This window comes from Melospiza melodia, chromosome 1 (genome assembly GCF_035770615.1).
Source record: "Melospiza melodia melodia isolate bMelMel2 chromosome 1, bMelMel2.pri, whole genome shotgun sequence".
NCBI classification, from domain to species: domain Eukaryota; kingdom Metazoa; phylum Chordata; class Aves; order Passeriformes; family Passerellidae; genus Melospiza; species Melospiza melodia.
In genome coordinates, this window is record NC_086194.1 from 52,528,390 (window position 1) to 52,552,311 (window position 23,922).

General features: G+C 43.7%; 1 protein-coding gene across 1 annotated transcript in view; it reads left to right on the forward strand.

The window, feature by feature from the left end:
- The first annotated feature begins 1,333 nt into the window (after positions 1 to 1,333).
- The window catches only part of LANCL2 (LanC like glutathione S-transferase 2), a 32,981-nt gene continuing 10,392 nt past the window's right edge, over positions 1,334 to 23,922 (forward strand). The window contains exons 1-6 of the mRNA XM_063158041.1: positions 1,334 to 1,718; positions 11,772 to 11,889; positions 16,705 to 16,912; positions 19,114 to 19,261; positions 19,865 to 20,011; positions 23,532 to 23,714. Of these exons, the coding sequence (XP_063014111.1) occupies positions 1,518 to 1,718; positions 11,772 to 11,889; positions 16,705 to 16,912; positions 19,114 to 19,261; positions 19,865 to 20,011; positions 23,532 to 23,714 (1,005 nt within the window). The 5' untranslated portion in view covers positions 1,334 to 1,517. The remainder of the gene's footprint in view (positions 1,719 to 11,771; positions 11,890 to 16,704; positions 16,913 to 19,113; positions 19,262 to 19,864; positions 20,012 to 23,531; positions 23,715 to 23,922) is intronic.

The window sequence follows — 23,922 nt, forward strand, 5'->3', positions numbered from 1 at the left end:
TGAATTAATGCTTTATGGTCCGTCTGACCTACAATTACTGGCAAAAAGGAATGGCATTGTTGGGGGTAAATATTTCAGGGGATAAGGAGGTCTCCCGTGCCTGCATTTTGACAAAATGCTGTGTGCAGCGTTTGGCCGGATTGCAGGCTTTCTGCCGGCTCGCTCTACACAGCGATGTTTCAGTACGCAGTACCAATTCCTGAAGGCTATGACTACATCGACAGCACGTACCATTTATTTGTGAATAGAAAAGATTTCTCCTCAATGATTGTACAGTTCTCTCTCATCTGGAGCTCTTCTCCTAGCTTAAAGTGGAGGTGTCATAAGACGACGGGCTAAATTTATGGTGACACAGTGCCCTGGCATTCAGTCCCCCCCCGGCAGGACTGGATCCGAGACACAGCCGCGCGATTCACACGGGATCCAGACGCTGCTCCTCCCCAGGTGGGATGCGATCCCACCCTCGCGTCCAGCCGCCACCGCCGATCGCTGAGGGCCTTCCCCACCCACCGCCGCCAGCCCCCTCCAGGGCTGTGAGGTTTTCTGGTGTCTTTCGGGGGGGCTTGGGACTGTTTTTCTAGCACGTTTTGGCTTGTTGGAGCGGGCTGCCCGCCGACCGAACGGTGACGGCGGCCAGGCCAACATTACAGCCGGGGGCGGGCCGAGGGAAGGAGACCACCCCCCTTCTCCCCGGGGAGCTGCCGCCTCTCGCCGGCTGAGGGGCGGTCGCCGCCGGCTGCGCCGTCCCCGCCGGGCGGTGGCCGAGGAGCGCGTCCCTCCCTCCCGCCGGGGCTGGCAGGGGACCGGCGCGGGGGCTGCCGGCGGATGAGCGCGGCCCGGCGGCGGCTGCGGATGAGCCGGGCGAAGGAGCTGGTGGCGTACTGCCTGCTCCTGGGGCTGTCCGTGCCCCTCCTGCTGCTGCTGCCGCTCCTCTGAGATGCGCCGGGCGGCGGCTCGCCCCCGCCGCGGGGGGACGGGCGGGAGGAGCCGGCGGCAGCCCCGCTCCGCCGCCCGGCGTGCGGCCGGCGGCAGCAGCAGCCCGAGGCACTGACGCCCCGGCGGGGGAGGATGAGGCGCTGGAACGAGCTTTGCAGCCGTGCCACCCAGCCTGCGCCGGCGGGCGGGCTGCCGCTTCCCGCGGGGGGGCCCGGCCGCGCTCTGCCCCTGTACAGGCTGTGATGGCCCCGCGCTCGCCGCGCCCCCGCCTCGGGTGACAGGCACGCCGAGCACAGCCGCGGCCTCGCAGCTTTCCCTTTCGCCTGCCAAAGTTGGGCTTCGGCGGCTCGGGGTCGGGGCGGCGGCGCCTCCGCCCTGGAGCGGCCCCGATGGGCCCGCGGCCGCAGACCCTGTCACCGCAGCCGCCCTCCTGAGGCAGCCCCGCGGCACGGCCGCTGTAGCCGGGGGCAGCTGTAGCCGGGGGCGGCCGCGGCGCTCGCGTTGCTGCAAAGCCGCTCTGCGGGGCGGAGTGTGTCCCCGCCGGCTCGCCGTGCGGGGAGGCGGGCCGGGGGCCGGCTGAGATGGGAGAGAGCATGTCCAAGAGGCTGAAGCTGCAGCTGGGCGGTGAAGCGGAGATGGAGGAGCGGGCTTTCGCCAACCCCTACCCCGACTACCCGCCCCAGGGAGCCGTGGCAGCCCCCAGCGCGGCGGACGCTCACCGGGACAGGGCGCTGCAGCCGCCGGCGGAGGAGGACTCCCTCCCCTTCGGCGCCGATGGGAAGGTGAGTCCCGGGCGGAGGGCAGGCGCCGCGTCCCGGAGCCTGGGCCCGGCCTCCCCGGCGGGTTGCTCGCTGCCAGCGGCCCCGCGGTGCGGGCTGCCGTGGGTTCCTCCCCCGGGCGGCCCCGGCGGGATGCGGGTCTGGCGGCGGGGGCGCTGGGGCTGCCGCGGCCTGCGCGCCGGCAGAACTCGGGGCGGTCGCCGCGGCCTCGGGGGCGCCCGAGGGGAGGGAGCGGCGGGGTGAACTGAGGGAAGCAGCGGGAGCTCGGCCCGGCTCAGCACGGCAGCAGCGGCTCTGAATTCGGGCGGTTTGTTTTACCTCGGTACGGGAATGAACGCGGTGCCCCAGCTGTACGCTGTATAGTAGAACAGCTGTAGCTGCTCATACCACGGTGGTTTGGTGTTTCAAAAGAAGTTGTCAGCAGAAGTTGCCCGAGTTTCACCAGAGAAAATACATAAGGGAATGGAAAAGATGAACGCCCATCTGAAAAAGGAGAATTTATTTTCGGGTGACAGCAACGCTCACTCATTAGGTGAAGCTAGACTCTTCTCACGTGTTTATTTACTGACATGTGTGCTTTTTAGGTTCAGGTGCTCCATGATAAGCACCTGGCAAGTTGGTTCATGCTCACAGAAGGTCTGCCTGGTAGGACTGGTCACACTAGGTTTGCAGTCGTCCTGCTCTTGATGCCGTGTGCTGGTTTTTGGTATATTGTGAGTGTCTTAGGTTTTAAGTAGAGAAGCTGCTCTGGCCTGGCCTGTTAACTTGCAGGCTGGATTAATCTGCAGAAGGAATGCCAGAATATGGACTTTCTGTCATTTAGCCCCTCTGCAGCCTCATCCTTCAGTGCTGTACAGCTTTGTCATCTTTTGCATGGAAAACACTGCGTGGTGACACTGCTGCTAGCACAAATGCATTGATGGTGGGAAGTTAACTTCGTAACTTTCTTTATTGTATGCTGAGATGAAGAAAGGAAAGCTCTTGATACCAGCTCTGTATTTTCCTGCTTGTGGCAATATGAAATTACCTTGGCTTACTGATAGAGTGGGACAAGGATGGTGATGCCCAACAGTGGGAGGGACATTCGCTCTGACCATTTTAATTACCTGCAGGACACCATCAGCTCACCATCAGTCCAAGGCAATGAAAGGTTTCACCAAGTTGTTTATAACTGAGGTTTATGAAGTTGTATGTGGCTAAGCAGAGGGTACAAAAGAGAATGCTTTGGGGTTTCAATGTCTTAACTGCTGCAGATAATTGCAGCTGTCAAAAGCAAAGCATTTGAGAAGGTTTAAAAAGCAAGAGTAGGTGTAAAAGTGAAACGTACTTTGTTTTGTATACAGCTCCCTGGCAGTATGCTGAGTGTAGGTAACCATATTTTTTTTCCTTGTGTAAGAGAACTGTTATTTCTTTGTTCTTTTGTGTCTGGCTTAGTCTATAAAAACCATCCAAGTATGATGAGTTGAATTATAAAGGCAGAGAGGAGATGGCAGAGCCACTATAGCTATATATTGTTGATAAATCGGTAAAAAACATACCGAGTCCCTTGTAGGCCAGTCATCTTGTGTACCTGCTTTAAACCCCACACTTCATGTCCATATTTTAAAAGAGAAAACACTCCTTCATTTACTGCTGATCTAGATGGACTAAAGTTTTCTCAAGTGAGTTAACCAGAAGAATGGTGAGATATCAAAAGAAGATGAACATCCTTGAAGATGAACACTACATCCTTAGAAGATGAACCTCTGTACATTTTAGAGTATACTAGATCTATTGCAGAATAGTTCAACTCTAATTTACTTCAGATTTGATTCTTGAATGAATCCAAATGGAGAGATGTTGTTCTGTGGCAGAGCTGAAATGAGTTAGTCAAGAATTTCTAGCTCTGTGTTTACATTAGCAGTGCCTGTTAGGCTCTCCTATGCATAAGAATGGTGTTTTTACAGTGCATGTATGTGTTTTTTTCCCGAGCATCAATGGTGGATGACATTCCTTTTTGGAAAGTGGCAGTCAGCTGCTATTGGTCCAGGTGTGTTCAGAAAACATCTTAGAGCACCTGAGTAGTCTTGTATTTGATAAAAGGTGGTGTGTGTGGGCTCTGTTCGGGAGGGTGAAGTGCCTCTGGGAAAAAAATAATTCTGTACTGCCTTAAAACCATGTAACTACAGCAATTCTGTGCATTTCATAGGAGAAGGCAGAAGCAAGTGTGCATTTTCTTTTGGTTTTGCATCTGCAAAATCTCAGGAGTCATTTTATGTGTTTCTGGGCTAGAATATAGCTGTGAGAATATTTATGTGCATTTATATTCTTTGAAGTATTTGCATGCTGTCACTCCTAGTACTGCCTTTTTGTGACATTTCATGATGGGCGCTTTTGTTGTTGTTGTGATTTTCAGTTTACATTTTAGTGTTTTATTTTTGCATTTAATGACTCCCATTCCAGCGGAGAAATGTCTTTGCTTGCCTAAAGCCCCAGTGAAGACAAAGGGACTTTACACAGGGTAGGAAGTCTGTTCTGTAAACTTTTGTACACAAGCCCACCTAAAAATGAGGGCATCTTTCAGAAGGCCTCAGTGCAGCGCATAATGCCTTCCTCTCCCATCCTCTGCTGAGCGACTCACGTAATGACAGCCTGAGGTGTGCAGGGCTCTGCTGTTGTCATGGAAGGCAATGCATTATTAATCCATTCGATTTCTTAGTCTGTCATGATTGCCATCTAAAATTCACCTGCTTGATAAAAGGACAAGGAGCTCTTCAAGGCATTGTCTGGAAGGTGAGACAATCGGGACAAAAATCTCCGTATGGAAGTGTGTGTGGGTAAAGTATTGTTCAGAAATCTTGAAGGTATGGGAGTGGGAGAGTAGAATTTGAGGTTGCTGCTTTGCTTTCTTATAAGTAATCACAGTAAACAATGCAGCTATCTATGTGGGCTCTGCTCATGTAGTTGAAAATCACTGTTTTCATAACTAGATCTCTTCATCATTAAAGTACCATGAACTTAAATTGCTTCTGTAACTTGTCTGAGAAAGCCAAGGTAATAATTCATCATACAGCATTAATTCTAGATTAATAATAAACAATTTTAAATGTAAACCTTTGTTTAATAAGTGATGTTTAATATTTCAATCAAACATACATCCTGTAGCCTTTTTCTTTTTGTTTGGGCCCCACAGAGATACCTTAACCTAAAAATGTACCTATAGATATTATCTCAAAGTGGTCAGTCCAAAAGTTTTCAAAATGGAAATGTAGATGGTTGGGGGAGGCAGAGAAATTAATAGTCTCATAACAAAGAACACTCCCTAGTTCGTAGCTCCCTAGTGTGGTAGAGAGTTACACAGCTCTAAAGGATTTCCTGGGAAGGAAAAGGGTGAGGAGAGCTTGCTCCTGAGGGGTGCTGATGGCTTGTTCAAGGATCTCTTGCCTCCTCAGAGCCACCACAGCCCTGTGGCTGCATTTGCAGTATGGTCAGGTGTGATTGGGGATTCTCCTTCACATTGACTACAGGCAAGTGACCTGGGAAGAAAAGGCAGCCTGATGTTATCTGCTCAGCCAGGGGAAGGTGGAAGCCTAGACAATGGTCTGCGTTTTGTGGTTGTGCAAAAAAAAAAGAAGCATCCTTGTCATCAAGAAATTAACATGATCCCAGCCCTTACATTAAGATTGTCTGAATTTGTTGTGGAATCACAAGACAGAATCAAAATTAGATTCAAACTTCATGGATTGGTCACTAGAGTGCCCAAACTTTTAACTTCTTTTTTAGGCAAATTCTTTCTTTGTATGCTTTTTCCTGACTTGCTATAGTGTTCTAAGAATATTAGAAAAAAGTGGTATGTTCTGAAAAATATATACAATACCTTATTAGGCTTTGCAGGGGACTTCTTACAGGGAACCTGTTCAAAGATAATGGTGCTCATTGGCAAGTACTTATTAATGGTGATATAGGATATTTACTTAGATTTATCATTTGGATGATTTAGTAGTATTTAGTTTCCTAAGTTTCCTAATGGTTTCTCAATCTCCTGTTACTTCTTATAATGTCTTTATATGGCTTTTAAGTCTTCCTTCTCCTGTAAAATATACTTTTAAATACATATATATATATATATATATATATATATATATATATATATGGATTTTTATCATAGCCTCACTTTTCTTCTCCCTTTGTTTTTTTGGGGGTTTTTTTGCTTTTTTTTTTTGTTTGTTTGTTTGTTTGGGTTTTTTGTTTTGTTTTTGTTTTTTTTTTTTAGTTTGGTTTTTTTTTTTTTTTTTATTTTTATAAACTTTGCAGTTGTCTCACTGTGCATTTTGGTTACCTCACTGGGAGCAGCAATTTCTCTGTGTTCTGGGACTGACTCAGCAACAACTTATACTAATGAGTATTATACAACTTATTGCACTGGAGGCAAAATTCAACCTCCAAAGCCACTAAATAATTCTTCCCACTTTTTTCCAGAGATGTGGGATGAGGTAGCTGCATTTCTTGAGCTTATTACTTTTTTGACCATTTCCTGGCTGTCCAACTCAGGCATGTACTATTTTCATAGGAGACTCTCAAACAAACAAGGTTTGCAGTGTTCTCTGTAATTCTTCAGAAGGAAAGTTTGTTTTGCTTTTTGAGTCTTGGCCAAAACTGAGCCTGGAAATCACTCTGTTGTACTTCATTGTCCCTCACCAACTCCTGGCACTCGTACACAGCCTGGAAGGAAGAGCTGCTGTTTCTTTCCACAGCACAGGCAGCCCTGAACACTGCTTAGGGCTTTTCTGATGCTTTTGTAGTGAAAGCCTCTCCTGCTGTTCAGAGGTGACCACAGAGTTAAGCCTGTTTGGTTTCAAGTCAACCAGTTCTGAATGAAAATACTTCATGAAATCAAACCCCCAAGTTCTGATTAAATTGTCTCACATCCATCCACTCTTCATCAGTTTCTAGTTTTATCTTGCAAACCTGCATGTTAATGAGTTGTTACTCCAGCCAGTTGTGTGGGCAAGTGCAATAACACGTACTTGCTTCCTGGTGAAAATAAATTTTATTTGGGTCTAACTGCAATTATCTGCTGTCAAGCTCAATATGTGGAATATATCTGCTCTCTGCATTGAGGTAACTTAGAATTGGTAGAGGTTTTAGCTTTTTTTGAAACTTGAGGACCACCTAAAATGTCACAGCTGGGCTAGACACTTTTGTGTAGTGAGTGACTTTAAATTATACTCAGACTTTTATTTTCTCAGCTTTCAAGAAGTTGCATGTTGCTGTTAGGCTACGTGGAGGACCAGCAATTTTCAGTATTTCTCTTTTGCATTATCAGTGTCCATTTCCCAAAACATGGGATATCCGTTAATCGTGTTTATTTTGGTTACCAATAATCTGGAGCTCTTTGATGATTCTTTGTGATGATCTAGATCTTTAAGCTTTGGATTTTTGCTGTCTTATAACCAATGAGAGATATAACTTCTTTCACACACAAATGCTTTAGAGACAGTCTTATTTCTCACCTGCCTTAAGTAGTTCTTTCTATAACTTGAATGCTTGCCTTTTAATGATGCTTTTCACACCTTTATATCCCCTGAGACAGGGCAATGACTGTGTTTAAAGCCTATTCCTAAGCTGGCATTTGTAGCAGTGTAGGAATTTGCCTACAGCTATTGATTTCTCTATCTCTTCCTTCTCTCCCCCTTCTTTTTTTGCCTTTTGTTTTGTTTTTTTCCCCTATTGTCACATGTATGGCACTAAGTGATAGATCACTGAAAATCGGTGCAATGTGTTCTACAGACAGTACTGTTTCAACGCATTTATTAAGCATGTGGTTTTGCAGAACTGGCATTTGTTTGTGGAGGACCTGTCTGAGAAGTAGCAGAGAACTGTGAGTGTTTCAGAGGCTGGGTGATGAGCTTCAGCAGTGTCTGGTATTTTCAGAGAAGAAGGCGCTGCTCTTGGAGCTGTAAGAGTCTTTTGACTTAGGTAAAAATAAAGTAGAACTTGTTCTTCTGTACAAAAAGACTGGTCACCTCCCAGCAGACCTTGCTAGATTCTGCATGTGGGATCCTACTGCCATCCCTTCTTGTCTGCTTTTGCAGGAACTTGTGGAGGTGAGTGTGAGAGCTCATCCTGCTTCAGTAGACCCATGCTCCAATGCATGGGTGTGAAACCTGGCTCCCTTACAGTCAGTGGCAAAGTTCCCAAAGATTTCTGTACAGCCAGGATTCCTCATTTCAGTAGAACTGTGAGTTTTCCCCTACTACATTCTTCCTGGCCAGTGACTGTCATGTTCTTTCTGCCATCTTCTATGCAAGTTTGGTTTTTGAATGAGTTCTTGCTGCGGCACCAACTTGAGCTCTGTTTTCTTCTCTTTGAGATACACTTTGGCAAAGACAACACAGCACCATGTTATGTGTTCTGTTCTACACATCACCAGCAACAAAATGAGGTGAATTAAAAGTATATATTCTTCTTGTTTGGGAGGTAGCACTGTGTGTATAGGTAATCTCCTTTCTACTTCAGCAGAATCAGTTATTTACTTTTGCAGTCTGGTTTTGCATGTAACATCTATCCCCCAAAACAGGATGAATTAAAATAGGGTTAAGAGCGAGATGGTTGTTTTGGGAGCTGGTGGTAGCAAGAAAGATTGGTACATTGGCAGCTTGTGAGGAAGCTGTGCTCTCAGGTCTCCATTGCCCTGCTGTGGCTCTGCACAAGTTCTTAGCATAGATGTCATGAGCAAGCAAATGCCAGGAGGTGTTTTTGAACAACACATGGGTATCTAAATGTCTTTGTCAATTGCAAATGAGATTACTCATCCCATGTCTGTCAAACCAGACTGTTACTTTAATGACAAAAGGAGTGCCACGAGGCCTCAGGGTTGCACTCAGACTTATATCAGCACTGTGACATTTGGTCCAAATGTGCATGTGAGACTTTAAAGTTACAGACTTCTCTTACCTACAGGAAATCATGATGTACAATACATACATGCCAGCTGCTTATTGCCTCCTCTGCCCCTGGTTCTGGTTTGTTTTAATGCCATGCCATAAAGCTGGATATGGCTGCAATGGTCAGGAAGAACTGGTATGTTACTGTAATGTCGACTGCAAGTGAAATGTTTGGGGTTTTTAGGAGATTTTTATTTACATCATTATAGAAATTTTATAATATGGATATAATATTTTATATCTATAAATATAAATATAAAATATTTTATAATAACAGAATCACAGAATATTCTGTGGTGGAATGGACCTAGAACAACCATTGAGTCTGACTCTTAAGTGAATGGCCCATATGAGGATCTAGCCCATGACCTTGGTGTTAGCACTGTGCTCTAATGTAGGTGTGTAGTTCTAGTGCTGAATTTACAAAAGTAAATTAATTAAATTCTCTTTAGAAACCCTACAAATGAAAGAAAGCAGATAGGGGAAACATGTATTGATAACAAGGACAGCATAATTTAGACATCTTGTGATTAGTGCCAAAGGTGAGTGATGTTACAGAAGTACTTACATTCTTTAAATTTTTGTTGGCTTTGGAAGGCTTTATATTGGGATATAGCTTTGCCTGCTCCCTCACTGCAATGGAAAAAGTGATATGGTTCAAATAAATAACAAAACTATTAATTTCCAAACTAACACATTTTGGTTTTTCTGCATCACTTTTGTGCTGATAATGAGCCATATTAACTACCATAACCAGTATGGCACAAGGCTATATTTGGTATAATGAGGAATGAGCCCTTGTTTTTGTGTTTTGACAATATAAAACTTGGGCAGTGTTTGGGATGATAATGGTTGTTCTCTCTGCAGCAGCAGAGGAGTAATGCAGCAGTTGAATTCCTGGAGAAAGCCTTTTCTGATTAAAGGTACCCTTCAGCTCCTGCTATCACCCAGTCTGTTGTGAACCAGAAGTAAATGTGCCACTGGATATCAGAGATCAGGCTTCCTGGCTTTTGTTTGTCCCTAAAGGAATAACAAGTCACCTCCAGCAAAGGCTGAATGCCAGCTGGAAACATCCTCTAGAGATGAATGTGCTTCTGATTAAAATCAATCTGTGCTCCACACAAGTGTGTGTGTTATGCTCAGTTGTAATGCTGCCCCAAGATTCCTTGAAGGAAGCTTTTAAATCTTCTAAAGCCACCTTTCAATATTCATTTCTTTGTGCAATTAATTTATTCTAGTGCATGTAAGCATATGTTACAAGCTTATAGGGAAATCTTATAAAATGATCAGTGACAGTGCTTGCTTGGGAAAGCTTCAGAGCAACCAGAAAAAAAGAGAGAAGGATAGCTGGGGAAAACTTAGTTGCCACTTATAACTTATTCACACTGACATAAGCTTGGGAGTAGCTTTGTTTGGACTTACAGATAATTATAAAAATATTAATAAAAATATCCTTTAATCTGTGCTTTTTCAAGCACTGAACCAAGACTAGTAAATTACAATTCAGATTCTAGAGAGAGAGATTACCAACCTGAGCTAAATTATTTGTATGGGACTGAGGTTTCAATGCAGAACCCAGGCATCCTGATGTCCTAGTATTCCCCTCCTACCTCTAAGTAATTTAATCTGGTGTTTGATATGAAATATCCTGATTTGGTAACAGCAGGTGTATTGTCAGAACAAAAAGATAACCAGCATGCTTGTGATGTGCAGTAGGTAAATAAATGGGGAGTCTGAAGCCTTAGTTCACTCTTGTCAGACAAGCTGAGCTCTGTGCCTGGATGCATCCACGTGAATATCCTCATGCTGTTTCACCATATGCCTTAGCATCGGCATAGCTGTCTTTTGAAGGAGAGAAGCTCTGCCCTTGAGGAAGGTTTTCCTTTGTGTTGAGACCTCACTGAACCAGTCAAAAAGGGAGGGTGGTGTGGTGCTGGTGATGTGGATGCATAGTACAGTTCCCTAACAGAAGGGTGCTTAACACCACCGAAGAGTAACAGGCTTCAGATGCCTACTGTGTTTGGCTGCTCGAGATATTAGAGAAGGTTAAGGTGTCTCTAGCTTGTTTCTAGAATTATATGTGTTCAGTGTGAGATATTTCCTTTTCCCTTCCTATCCTACCATGGATATCCTTAAATGGGTTTGAACTATTCACCCTGAAGATTTCTGGTGTGTCAGAAGCCTTGTGCAATTCTTAAATACTTCTGATTTCTGAATCTGTTGGATGGATGTTTGAAATCATTGATTTTTATTTGTAGTTTCTCTCTGAACAAGATGTGGCACATCTTGAGTAATCAGTTGCATGGTAGCATCCAGGACCTGTAATTTATCCAAACCCCACACTTTTGGGATGTGCTGTAGTCAAGAACTTACTGTACTACTGTGCTAATTTCCATGTTCCATAGGCTTTAGGGAGTAATCACTAACATATCTTCCCTAAAAGTGTGCATAATAGAGAGAAATGTTGGAAAGGGTAAAGTACTCTCTGATAACATAGATCGTGTATTTCATCTATATAAGCATTTTTGGTCAAAAGTAAAAGCAAGCAGCATGTAAAATCAAAGACTTGTTTCTTTCCCTTTGTTCCTGAGCTGAAGATGCTGAGCTGCTTCTGCTCATCTTCTTTGGCTTGATTGTCTTGAGTATTCTGTACCAAAAGACTGGTCACCTGGTACATTTCTTTTCCTTGGGCTTTTTCCTGCTCTGTAGTGCTACAAAGGGTGTGCAGGGTCCTTGTGATGAGAGCAAGCACCTATAACATGGGGGCTTGTGCTGTTTGTCCATAACATGGTCTTGGTACCAGGACCCTGATTAGAATTACATGCTGTCATAGTGTCCATAGCTGTTCTTTGTGTGACTTTAAAGAATGCACAGGTAACTTTGTCTAATGTAGATACCTGTAACTTACTCTAAAATGTAGTCAGAATGAATTTACAAGAGACATACTTAAGATGAACCACCTTGATGCTGCTGATTGCTGTATGTGTTATTTATTTCCTAGGTTTTTTTTTTTTTTGCTTGATTGTTTTTGGTTTGGTTTGGTTTTCTTCCCAAACAAGAAAGTGGAGCAGACACTTTGCATTGTTTAATTACTTTCTTTTCTGGCTTGTTCCCTGTCTCCTGCTTTCAGGTCAATGCTCGGTTCTCAAAACGCATCCAGGCAAAAATCAAGGACCTTCTACAGCAAATGGAGGAAGGGCTGAAGACGGCAGATCCACATGACTGCTCTGCCTATACTGGCTGGACTGGTGAGAAAGCTAGAATTTCAATGAAATGTATTTGTAAAATTATGTGATTGGATTTATGCACAGGAGATTCTGATATTCTCATAGGAGTGGCAGAAATCCTCTGTTACAGGCATTTCTGTGAGTTGGTTTTTCTTTTAACTCTGGAACCTTGGTCACCACTGCCTGTAACTTGCATTGACTTCAGCAAAAAAAGATACAGAATGGTAATTGACTTTTGTATATGGAGATCAGTGTTTTGCAAGAGGAGTGGATTTTCTAAGGCTGCTCTTTTATCTTTCCTCTTCTTTCTTTAAAATTGCTTTTAAAAAATTGTTACTTTTCACCTTTTTCTGTTCACCAGTCTACTAGCTACCAGTTTTCTAATGGTAACAGTATTTTCTAATCTCTGGGAATAGATGGAGGGAATATGTTCTGTGGCCAAAAGCTTGTAGCCTTTAAATCTGGAATTTGGGTAGTTTGGCTATTCTTGTTCTGTCTGTACAAAAATGGTAAAATGGTTGTGTGAGGAGGGGGAGTGTAGAGGTATGGATGCAAGACTGTGAAGATCGTGAGGAAAATTAGGCATATGCAGGTGGTGGTTGTTGCTAGGGACCATTTTTCATTTAGCATTGCATCACTGATGCTGTCCAGATGTAAATGAGCCCTTCTAATTGGTGTGATTTAACCTCACCTGGCAACTAAACATCACACAGCTGAGCACTCACACCCTGCCTCTCCTATATCCCCTCTGCCATAGTTGCATAGGGAGGGGATTTGAAAAAAAAAAAAAGATAAAACCCATGGGCTGAGATAAGAACAGTTTAATAATTGAAATAAAGTAAAATAATAATAGCAATGGAACCAACAATAATAATTGCAATTGTAATGAAAAGGGGAGAAGGATAAAATGCAAGAGAAATGGGTGATGCAGTGTGACCGTGCTCACAGGGGTCTTAGGCTGAGGGAAGAGATGAAGATCTGACTCCATGTTTCAGAAGGCTTGATTTATTAATTTACGATATATATTACATTAAAACTATAGTAAAAGAATAGGAGAAAGGATTTCATCAGAAGGGTAGCTAAGAATAGAATAAGAAGGAATGATAACAAGGAGTTGTGGCTCAGACTCTCTGTCCAAGCCAGCTGGACTGTGATTGGCCATTAATTAGCAAAAACCTCATGAGACCAATCACAGATCCACCTGTTGCATTCCACAGCAGCAGATAATCATTGTTTATATTTTGTTCCTGAGGCCTCTCAGCTTCTCAGGAGGGAAAATCCTAATGAAAGGATTTTTCATAAAAGATGTCTGTGACAATGCAGAATGCCTTTGCTCACCACCTGCTCACCAAAGTCCAGCCCACGCCTGAGCCGAGATTGGTGGCTTCCAGCCAGCTCCCCCCAGTTTATGTACCCAGCATGATGTCCTGTGGTAGGGGGATATCCCTTTGGCCAGTTTGTGTCAGTTGTCCTGGCCATGTTCCCTCCCAGCATCTTGTGCACCTGCTCCCTGGCAGAGCATGAGAAAATGAAAAGTCCGTGACTTAGGGTAAGCATTGCTCAGCAGCAGCTAAACCATCAGTGTGCTATCAGTGTTATTCTCACACTAAATCCAAACCACAGCACTGTAGCTACAGAGAAGAAAATTAACTGTGCCCCAGATGAAACCAGGACACTGATCATTTAGGCAGAGCCTGCAGTTTTCATGTCGGATGTGGCCACCGTTCTTCAAGTTGCCAGGACATGTCCATCTAAGCCTGTTAAGTGTGACTCTGCTGAATAGACTGGCATATTCTGTTCCTGCTCTTCCAGCTCAAACTTCAGGCATACTTAAACTTTTAGCACTACATGTTTGAAATATGGCCTGTGGAGATCTATTCTTTTATCTCTGTCATGGTGGGGGGGGGGTAGCTTGGAAAAGCTCTCCAGCCTTCATCCATCCTTAGGCTTAAATCTGGCAATTAAAGGGTAAAATTTCTTTGCTTTTTTCTTGATGTTTTGGTACAGATGGTGCTGTGGGTGGATGGGTGGGGAAGTTTTAGACAACTCAGGCTTAAAAGATAGACGTGTTTCAGGGCCTGAAAGTGACTGGCTGCTGAGTGCGTGCAGATCTCCAGTGGTGGGCTTTCTCGTGCTGACAGTACGGAATGGCTCCCGGGGAGCACAGTGACTGACAACTGAAATTATGGCTGATAAACCAGAGCATACTGAAAATGAGTCATAAGGTAAAAGTAACAGCCATCATTAGCTGAAACAGGAATATAGATGAACAAGTGACGTTGTCTAATGAGTGTGGGATTTTTCCATCCTGTGGAAGGATTGCCATTTACATCTATTCCAAGCTGTTAACTTCTTTCAAGGCTCCTGTGGATATGGTTCTGAATAAAAGTATTTAAATGATCTGGTTTTAAAAATACTTAATGCAGATACTTTTTCCCCAAACTTGCTCTTGCTGCATTTTGCTAGCGTGCAAATCAGAAGGTAAAAGTAGTGCTGTAAACAACTGCCCTGCTTTTTATGTACTAAGTCTAGACAAATCTTACTGGCAGTGCAGTCATGAGCATTGGCTTGCATTTTGTGAAACATCTTTAACATCTTGGAACATGTGCTGTTGGCACATAGCAACCACGGGACACATGTAAGAGTCCATCTTACTTATACAAGTACTTTTTTACTAGTCCTCTTGTACTTTTTGGCCAGACCTCTTGGAGGAGCCATTTTAAGGGTGTTGCACTGAGAAACACTAGGAAGGATGAGATGAACTGGACTTTGTGGCTGTGTTTCTAATCATCCTTTGGTCAAGCCAAGATATTTACACATCTGTTGCAGCATAAAAAAGGGTTCCACAAATCCCTGTAAATAGCCCACAAGTTCCCATGATGCTGAACTGGGTTACCTAAACTCTGCAGCTTTCTTCTTAGATTCAGCTAGAAGGGCTGGCTCAGAGCCTGCCCAGGGAGCATGTGAGGATGTACCAGTGCTCTTGTGGTGCTGTTGTTCTGGTACTACTGAGATAGCCTCTCTGGGAGCTCAGTGGGCCTTGTGTGTATTTGGCTTTGGATGAGGCTCAGGAGAGCGCTCTCCTCATTCAGAAATGGGTTTGAGTTACAGTGTGGTCTGGAGATAAGTGATTGGCCAATAGGCATCCACTTAGATGGATTTGTTTCAATTCCTTCAGCCTACATTGTTGTTACTTTTAAGGTTTTAGTTTGTTTGAATGGAAAACTATGTAATGAGTTCAACAGAGTGAAGCTTAATAGTACCTCCTGGCGTTCTTAGAGCCCTGATTTGATTTCTGGCTTTTATAAACCTGCTTGACTTGTACAAGCTTGTAATCTTGTTATGAAATACTTTTAGGGGGTGTTAAGAACTTGGGAGCTTGAATCCAAAAACTCATCAAAATATCCTTTTACAAATCAAAAGGGAAGTCACTTCTTGCATATAATAGATGAGAATTGTACAATTAGTATACTGAATCACACATGTGCTTGTTAACTCAAATTTTTGAATCTCCAGTGATCTCTTTGTGTAGTGGGTTGATGCCAGCTGAATGCAGGGCACCCACAAAGCCTCTCTCTCACTCCCCTCCACAGCTGGACAGGGAAGAGAAAAATACAACAAAGGGTGCATGGGTTGAGATAAGGACCAGGAGAGATCACTCACTGAATACCGTCATGGGCAAAACAGGCTAGAATTAAAGATATTAATTGAGTTTATCTCTAACAAAATCAGAGCAGGATTGTGAGAAGTAAAATAAGACCTTCAAAACACCTTCTTCCCTTCTTCCCAGCTCTACATCCTCCCCCAGCAGCAGAGAGAGACAGGGAATGGTGGTTATGGTCAGTTCATCACCCATGGTTTTACCCCCTGCTTGGGAGGAAGAGTCATTCCCCTGCTCCACCATGGGAGTCCCTCCTACAGGAGACAGTTCTCCATGAGTCCATCTCACAAGCAACAGCTCTCTGCAAACCTGCAGCATGGGTCACTCCGCCATGGGGTGCAGTCCTTCAAGCACAAGCTGCTCCAGTGTGGGCCCCTCTCTCCTCAGGGGTTACAGCCTCCTTACAATAGGTCACAACCTCATCTTAGGCTGGCGTGCCTGCTTTGGTGTGCTCCATGAGTTTTCTCCAGGGGCTGCAGATGGATCTCTGCATCCCCATGGTGGGCCTCCATGGGCTGCAGGGGTACAGCCTCACCTTGATCTGCACCACAGCCTGCAGGGGAATCTCAGCTCCAGTGCCTGGAGCACCTCATCTCTTCTCCTTCTTCACTGACCTGAGGTCAGCAGAGTTCCTCTCACATGTTCTCACTCCAGTCTTCTCTGGCCACAATTACAACTGCTCAATAATGTTTTTTCCTCTTCTTCCTAAATGTTATTACAGAGATATTACCACTATTTCTAATTTCCCAGTCTTGACCACATAAGCCTTTGGAGCCACCAGGAATTGGCTCTGCCAGACATGAAGGAGGCTTCCAGCAGTTTCTCACAGAAGCCTGTATCCCCCCACTACCAAGGCTGGGCTATGCAAACCCAATACAGTTTGCCAAGTGTTGAGGCCTGAGTCATGAGTTTGCTTCTTTTTTTGGAAATTGAGACTCTACCATTGGGCTTCAGTCAGATAACTTTTATTCTTCCCACCATCCCATTGAAATGTCATCCAAATAGTGGCCCAGTGCCTTCACACTGTGTAAGCTGGGACCCTTGACTGACATGATTTATTGCCAAAATACCTGTTCACATTTGAGTTACTGGTTCAGAGGCACCAAAGAGGGGAATAGGATACACTTAGAAAGAAAAGTAAGTGAACCTTTCTCTTTTTCATGTGTTCATTTCAGGTATTGCCCTCTTATATCTGCAACTATACCGTGTCACCAAAAACCAGAGCCACTTGCAGCGATCTCTCGATTACGTGAAGAGAATCCTTCGCAATCTGAATGGCAGAAGAGTCACTTTCCTCTGTGGTGATGCTGGGCCATTGGCAGTGGGTGCAGTGGTTTACCACAAGCTGAAAAACAGCAGTGAATCTCAAGATTGTGTTGCCAAGTAAGTGGTTGATGGTGGGAAATGCCATGCCCTTCATTTGTAGAGAGCATTGGTTCAGTAACTTTGCAAGTGAAATTTTAGAGGACAGGGTTAAAGAATGGACACTTTCTCTCCTGATAAGGTTTTGGTACAGCAATACAAAATAGGCTTTATCTTTATTAAAGCTGGCTTGCACTTGATTCATATTTAGTCGTTTATCTTGAGTCCTCTATCGCTGTTAGGACAGGATGTCCTGGGCATATCTGTAGTGCACACACGTTCTGATTTTGTCACATTGAAGTGACATTTAACAAAAGCCACGCTCTTGTCATCAGCAATATGTAGTGCTTGTGCAGTATGTGATGCTTTCTGTAAAGAGTGGGTCTTAGTTGTAGATTCATTACAAAACATGTGCACTGGGTCTGGATGCAGGCAGACAGAAACACGGTGTATGGGATTGATACATAACAAAAATGTAATATATCAAAGAGGAAGTATTTGCAGGAGCAGATTTGTAAAGGCAAAGAATTTAATTAGGTCAGAGCATATGAAGGGTGGCCTGAAAAACTTCCAGCCCTTTTTCAAAGTAATCTAAATGGAACAAATGTCTCAAGAAATCCCATTCAGTGTAGCTTCATTAGAGAGCTGACTGTGCCTTTGCTGGTACAGTTGATTGCTATCCCAGCAAGGGCTGGAAGCCCTGGAACCCTGTGGGGCTTGCATTCAGCACCAGAGTCCATCTGATAGCTGTCCAGCAGCACACCTCAGGCGGGCAGAATTTGCAACGAGGCTTATGTCCTCATCTCCATTCTAGTTTATGTTTGGAAACATAATTGGTCTCTTTCTATTCTAGAATCCTAGTGTGATTAACCTCTGCTGCTGTTCCTGAATGAATATTTCAGTTTTGAAATGAGTGTTAGGTTTGGGGTTTTTTGCTTTTACAACTGGCAGTCAGCTTGGGCATGTCATTTTGAATGCAGCTCAGAAAGCAGCATTGCTTACTGTAAGGCAAAAAGCATGAGTATAGCAAAATGAGATTAGCAGTAAATCTTAGGGTTGCCTCTCCTTGGAAAATAATTTCTATGAGGAGTAGTGAAAAGGAGTTTAGTTTGATTAGTTGTTTATATTATAACTTTTTTGTTTACAAATATATACATGACACCAGCTGAGTGGCACATTATAGATGTAAAATGTTATCTGTGATTTCAATTTTTTTACCTTGTCCAGTTGTATGAGTTCAACAATAAAACTTAATAGTGGACAATTTAGAAGAAAATAATTTAATTCTAAACCCAAAGCATAGCTCTGAGAAAGGAGATATAAAACTGGGGTTTTTTAGTAGCTTTTTCCTAGTATTGAGCAGGGACAGCATAAACACATGATTGAGGTCAGTGGTTTTGCTATGGCATGATATTAATGCTAACATTTCTCCTGAGAAATAATAACTGGAGGAATCTGGGAATTGAATTTAGTCTTAATCCAGATTGTTGTTACCCCTCCCCCAATTTAAAATGGGATCATCACCATGGTTTCATCTAAATATCAATTTAATCAGAAAAGATAGGAAGAGATAGGGAGGGAGTGGCCATAAAACAGATCTCTGACCCACCTCGGTGCTAATACAGACTGGTAGAGTATTAGCAGAGAGTCATTCTGGAGAAAATGAGGATTACCACCGCCAGCACTTCTTGTTTCTCGTTTTTTCACTGCTAAAGGCAAGCAAAACACTTGTGCACTATAGCAGTGTGCTTTTCAAAACTGAGGTGCTAAATGTTTGAGACAATGTGTTTTCTTAGGAGAGGGAATGACAAATGGTGCTATTGGGGTTTATTGTGTGTTTGTTTTTTCCCCTCTTAAACATGTATAGTTGAGTGTTCCTCACTTTGGTGAAATTCCCAGAGGTTCCAGGAGATTTCTGTCTCTGCTGGAGTAGCTCTCTGGGCTTCTCCCTCTCCTACCCTGCATCTGTTTCTGCCTGCACAGAATCCTGACAGCTGTGCTGATACTGGCCTGGCTCTGGCTCACAGAGTTTCCCATCTCCAGGATGGCAGGTGTGCAGAACTCCTGCCTGTAAACCCAGCAGCCAGCTGGGCTGGGAGTGGTTGAAGGGGGTTGGTGGGGCTTCACCATTTGTTCTGCTTCTGGCTGGATTGATGGGCTTGTGCAATGCAGTGTGGTCTCTACAGAAGATCCTCTCTCCCCACCTTCATTGTGTGATGCAGGTTGTTGCAGCTCCAGAGGACAGTCATCAGCACAGATTCTGAACTTCCAGATGAGCTGCTCTACGGCAGAGCAGGTTACCTGTATGCCTTGCTGTACCTGAACACTGAAATCGGTCCAGACACTGTCCCACAGTCTGTTATCAAAGAGGTAGGACACTTCTCTCTCTCCAGCGTCACAGTATCACTGAGGTTGAACTGGGATCACTCCCATACATATTTCAAGCAATTTAAGAGAGGGGTGCTGGAGAGAAGAGGGCCCTAGAGCTGGAAACCCAAATTTCATCTCATTCAGTCTCTTCCCTCTTTCCCTGCTGCCCAGCTGGGGCTGGGACAGACCAGTGTGGGTGGGTCTGTGTCCAGCCAAGGAAATAAGTCAATATGTAACTAGTTTTGACCACTTGAGACATTGTTACCAAAAAACCCCAGAAGTGTGCAAGTATTTTAAGTTAAAAGAAAGGAAATTTAGCGTGGAGAGCATGCATGACCATTTTGCGGATACCAGAACCAGAGAAGCCACAGCTGGAAAAAAAGTAATTAGAAATATTGATAGATTAAATTTTTACTCTTAAAATATAATTGAATTCATCATTAAGGAAAATACCTTTTCTCCCTCAGCACTCAAATCCAGATTAATTGAATATTGTTGTCCTACCACTGTATTGTGGCTTATTGTTTGTTGTGGGTTTAGTCATGCAGAAGCAAAACCCTCTGAATTGAAGAAAGCAACATCAGGATATGTTCTTTTCCTTAGGTAATAGATGCTATTATTGAGTCGGGGAAGAACTTCTCCAAGGAGGAGCGGAAGACAGAGCGCTGTCCTCTGCTGTACCAGTGGCACAGGAAGCAGTATGTTGGAGCAGCCCATGGAGTGGCTGGCATCTACTACATGCTCATGCAGGTAAGAGCATCTTCTCTTGGCTGGGGTGAAGTAGCAGAGACTTTTTGATCAGAGGGATCATATCTTCAGCTTTCATGCATGTGCAGTGTTGTGCTGGATCAGGGTCTCACAACTTGGAGTTAGACTGCAGCACAGAGCTGTGCTGAGGTGCTGCCTAAGGGTTTGATAGCAGAGGAAAACGGTGACTAGGGTAGGATCACATTAGAATGAATTAACTCTTGAGCTGTGGCTCAGAGCACCAGCTTTTCAGGATCTGATTTCTTGTCCTCAGCAAAGACAGTGAAGTGCTTTCTCTCATCTTCATACTTCTTCTGGTACCTGCAGTTCGAACAGCTAAAAATTCACTTACTCACTATCCATCACTCTTCAATTTTTTGCCATTTTAAAATTATTGCACTGCTGGTGCCTGCTGTCCTCCATGCCCTTCCTCTCTTCTGTAGTGATTTTTTCCCCCCCTACTGTCTTGATGCTGTTGGAAGACTATCCTTAATCACATGTTTGTCTTCAGTATGCTTTTAATATTTAGATGTTTTTCTTCTTCCTTGGCTCCCCTATTTCTCACACAAAAGTCTGATGTACTTTTGTGTATTTATGACCTCTGTTTTCCTCTTTTTGTTTTCCTTAGTGAGATTCCTCTCTTCTGTAAACCTCCTCTTTCTCATACTTAAATCAATTCCCCCTGCCCTGAGATTTCCAATAGGATTTATGATTATTTTTGTTCTACAGTCTGGGAAAAGAGCCTTAAGATTCATTATAGAAGATTGCCACAGAGCTACAAAACTTTATTGCACCTCTTTCTGGTGTTTGAAGGTGCTGCTGCCAGTCTGCACATCTCTGTAAATATGAATTTCCTTGCCAGCTCATGCAGAATGAGTTTTCTTCAGGCAAATGGAAGGACTGTACATCCTCACAGTCTGCAGCTGTGTACCAGTGTTCACTGCAGAAGTGATTGTGCTGGTATTTGGTGCTGCCACTGCTCAGCCATTCCTTGCTTAGAGGAAATGCTGTGTTTCAGATTACCTTACACCATTTCCACCTGCAGTTCTGGTTAAGCCAGCTGACTTTGCTATAGAAGTAGCTACTGCTCTGCTACCTGGGGTGTGTCTTAACCTTACTATACCCATTTTCTGCAGTGACCATCCCACTGGGGCCCCAGGCTGTTCTGATTTACCCTGTTCCTATCTTTACCTACTGCTTTCTTCAGCAAGGTTGTCCACCCCCTTCTGCTTCTTTCAGCTTTCTGGCTTCTCTTTTTCTTTCCCTGCTTGTGCTAGATTTTCAGAGAAACATCTAGTCTTCTAAGGAAGGTTCCTTAAAGGCTCCATGCTTCATTTACTATTTAAGGCTGATAGCAGAAATCATTGCTCATTGCTTTTTGGTTTGAGGAGAAGCTCTTCTATCTACATGTTAAAATCCTAGTTATTTTTCCTTTACATGTAATTGCTGCTTTTAAGAATTACCAGAAAGCCATTGTTTATGCAGCATTAGATTACCATATTTTCACTGTATGTTAAATATTGTGAGTCATGCAAAGTTGAGTCATCCACTGCAGAAGAAGATGGCATATCAGAGTCCCATACTTTCCTCATCCCTCCCACGCCAAATGGGGTGAATTTTGCTGTATTTTCATCAAAGAATTCAAGAGATGGTTTGTTGAGTGGTTATTTGATAACAAAAAAAAAGGCATTGAACATTGCACCTGAGATGTGAAGGTTACTGAGGGTAATTCCTGTACAACACCTATATCATACAATCATAGAATATGCTGAATTGGAAAGGACAAATCAAGGTCATCAAGTCCAACTCCTGGCCCTGCACAGAACACCCCAAAAATCATACTATGTTCCCAGAGTGTTGTCCAAAGACTTCTTAAACTGGAGAAAACAGATATTGCTGGAGTTATTTACAGGCTGCTAGAAGAATAAGAGCTTAGCCATGTTAAGTAACTCATCCAGGAGGTAGAGGGAGGATTATGAAGTGCTAGCTAGGAAGTCTCTACTCTAAGATCTTTCACTAACCCTGAAACAAAAGTGTCTGTTTGCATACCATTGCTCTTGGCCAGAAAGTCAGGACACACACCTGTAGGTTACTCTTTAGCTGTTTGAAGTGAGTGCTGGGAGCCTCAGCAGCTTGGGCAAGAAACTCCCTTTTACTCAAATCTCTTTGGAAACACAAGGTAAGGAGGTTTGTAAAGAGCCCTGCTCCTCTTGGATTTACCTCTAAGGATTTCTGAGCTGGCCTGGGCTTGCCTTGCACAGCTCCCGACTGAAGGCATTTATTGTTGGTGCCCATCCTCTTTGCCTTCTTCTGCAGGATTGCCTTGTGAAATCAAGAGCCCCAACACAAACATTCCTATGAAGTCTCCCTACCACACAGGGAGGATTCTGAGTGAGAGCTGATTAACTTTGGGGTGTTTTGGTCTTCTGGCTGAGAGGAAATAGAGGCTTCTCATTTCTTCAGGTTACTCAAAATATAGCTATTGAAAGTTTGCATTCATTTGGCTGCCAGACTTTGAATTCTAGGACTGTGCTCACCTGTTGAATACAAATGTGCTGGAGCCGGTGGGAAACAGTGGAATTTTATGACATTGAATCAGTAATAAAGACAAGTTATTTTAAAAAATAAGGTCAGTTATTAGGCTGTTATAGACTCCAGTGCCTGTGGTTGTTCCCAAAGCTTGCAGAAATTCCAGAAATCATATAGATTGTGTCAAAATACAGAGCTCTGCTGTTACAATGGTGGAAAATGGGCTGGTAGTGGAGGGAATGCCAACCAAGAGCAAATGCAGGCACCACAGTTACTTGGCTTCTATACCTTTAGTTACAAGGAACATGCAGGATTATGGATGTGTTCTCCATTTGACAAGGATGTAAATTAAACAAAAAGATTAGAAAGGAAATTCCTAAGAGCAACTGAAGGATGATTTTGTAGTACAAAGATGTTTAGGTATTTGGTGAGGTAGTTATTGCTTCTGAAATTGGAAATGCAGTTTTATAGCTCATAGCTTCAAGGAGCTTTGTTTATGATGGAGAACTTGAGCCTTCACAGATCTCTTGCCAGGTATGCTGCTATATACACTTTCCTTCATTTGTTGGGATATAGTTATTTTTAAAACAAAATGTGTAACCCATTATATTGGAAGTCTGTATTATGAGCACCATGTGTACAAAACTGTCTTTCTTCTGTAAGTGTTGTCCCTATTTTAAGTTACAAAGAGAGGTCTGGGAGTCGTCATAGGCTGTTCTCAGTTCTTCCATAATCTTTCTGTGTCACCTCCATTAAGACAGGTAACAACTTGGTGCCCCAATTTCTTTGTCTCTGCAATGACTGTAAAAATGCTCTTAGCAAGGGTGTAATAAGCAGGCATTAATTAAATCTGTAGGATGTGATTCACAGTATTTGGATCAAGGGCACTTATGTAGGATACTTGAAAACAGATTGTAGAATTAAGTGTTGATACACAATTTGTTACTACTTCTGTTGATGTATTTAGTGATGTTTGTTTTCATATTTTCCTCAGCCAATTGCAAATGTGGACCAGGAGACCCTGACAGAGCTGGTGAAGCCAAGCATTGACTACGTGCGTCATAAAAAATTCCGATCTGGGAACTACCCATCATCACTGAGCAACGAGACTGACAGGCTGGTTCACTGGTGCCATGGTGCCCCTGGAGTCATCCACATGCTCATGCAGGCTTATAAGGTAAAGCATTCTGTGTGCATAGATTTCACAGAATATTCTGGGTTGGAGGGGACACAGTGAACATCGAGTCCAGCCCTTAAGTCTGTGGTCCGAGCAGGGATCAAAGCCACAGCCTTGGTGTAATTAGCACCAAGCTCTTAGATATTTGTATATATATACACATATGTATGTATATATACCTCTGTCTTCACAGAGAGACTTGTATGGT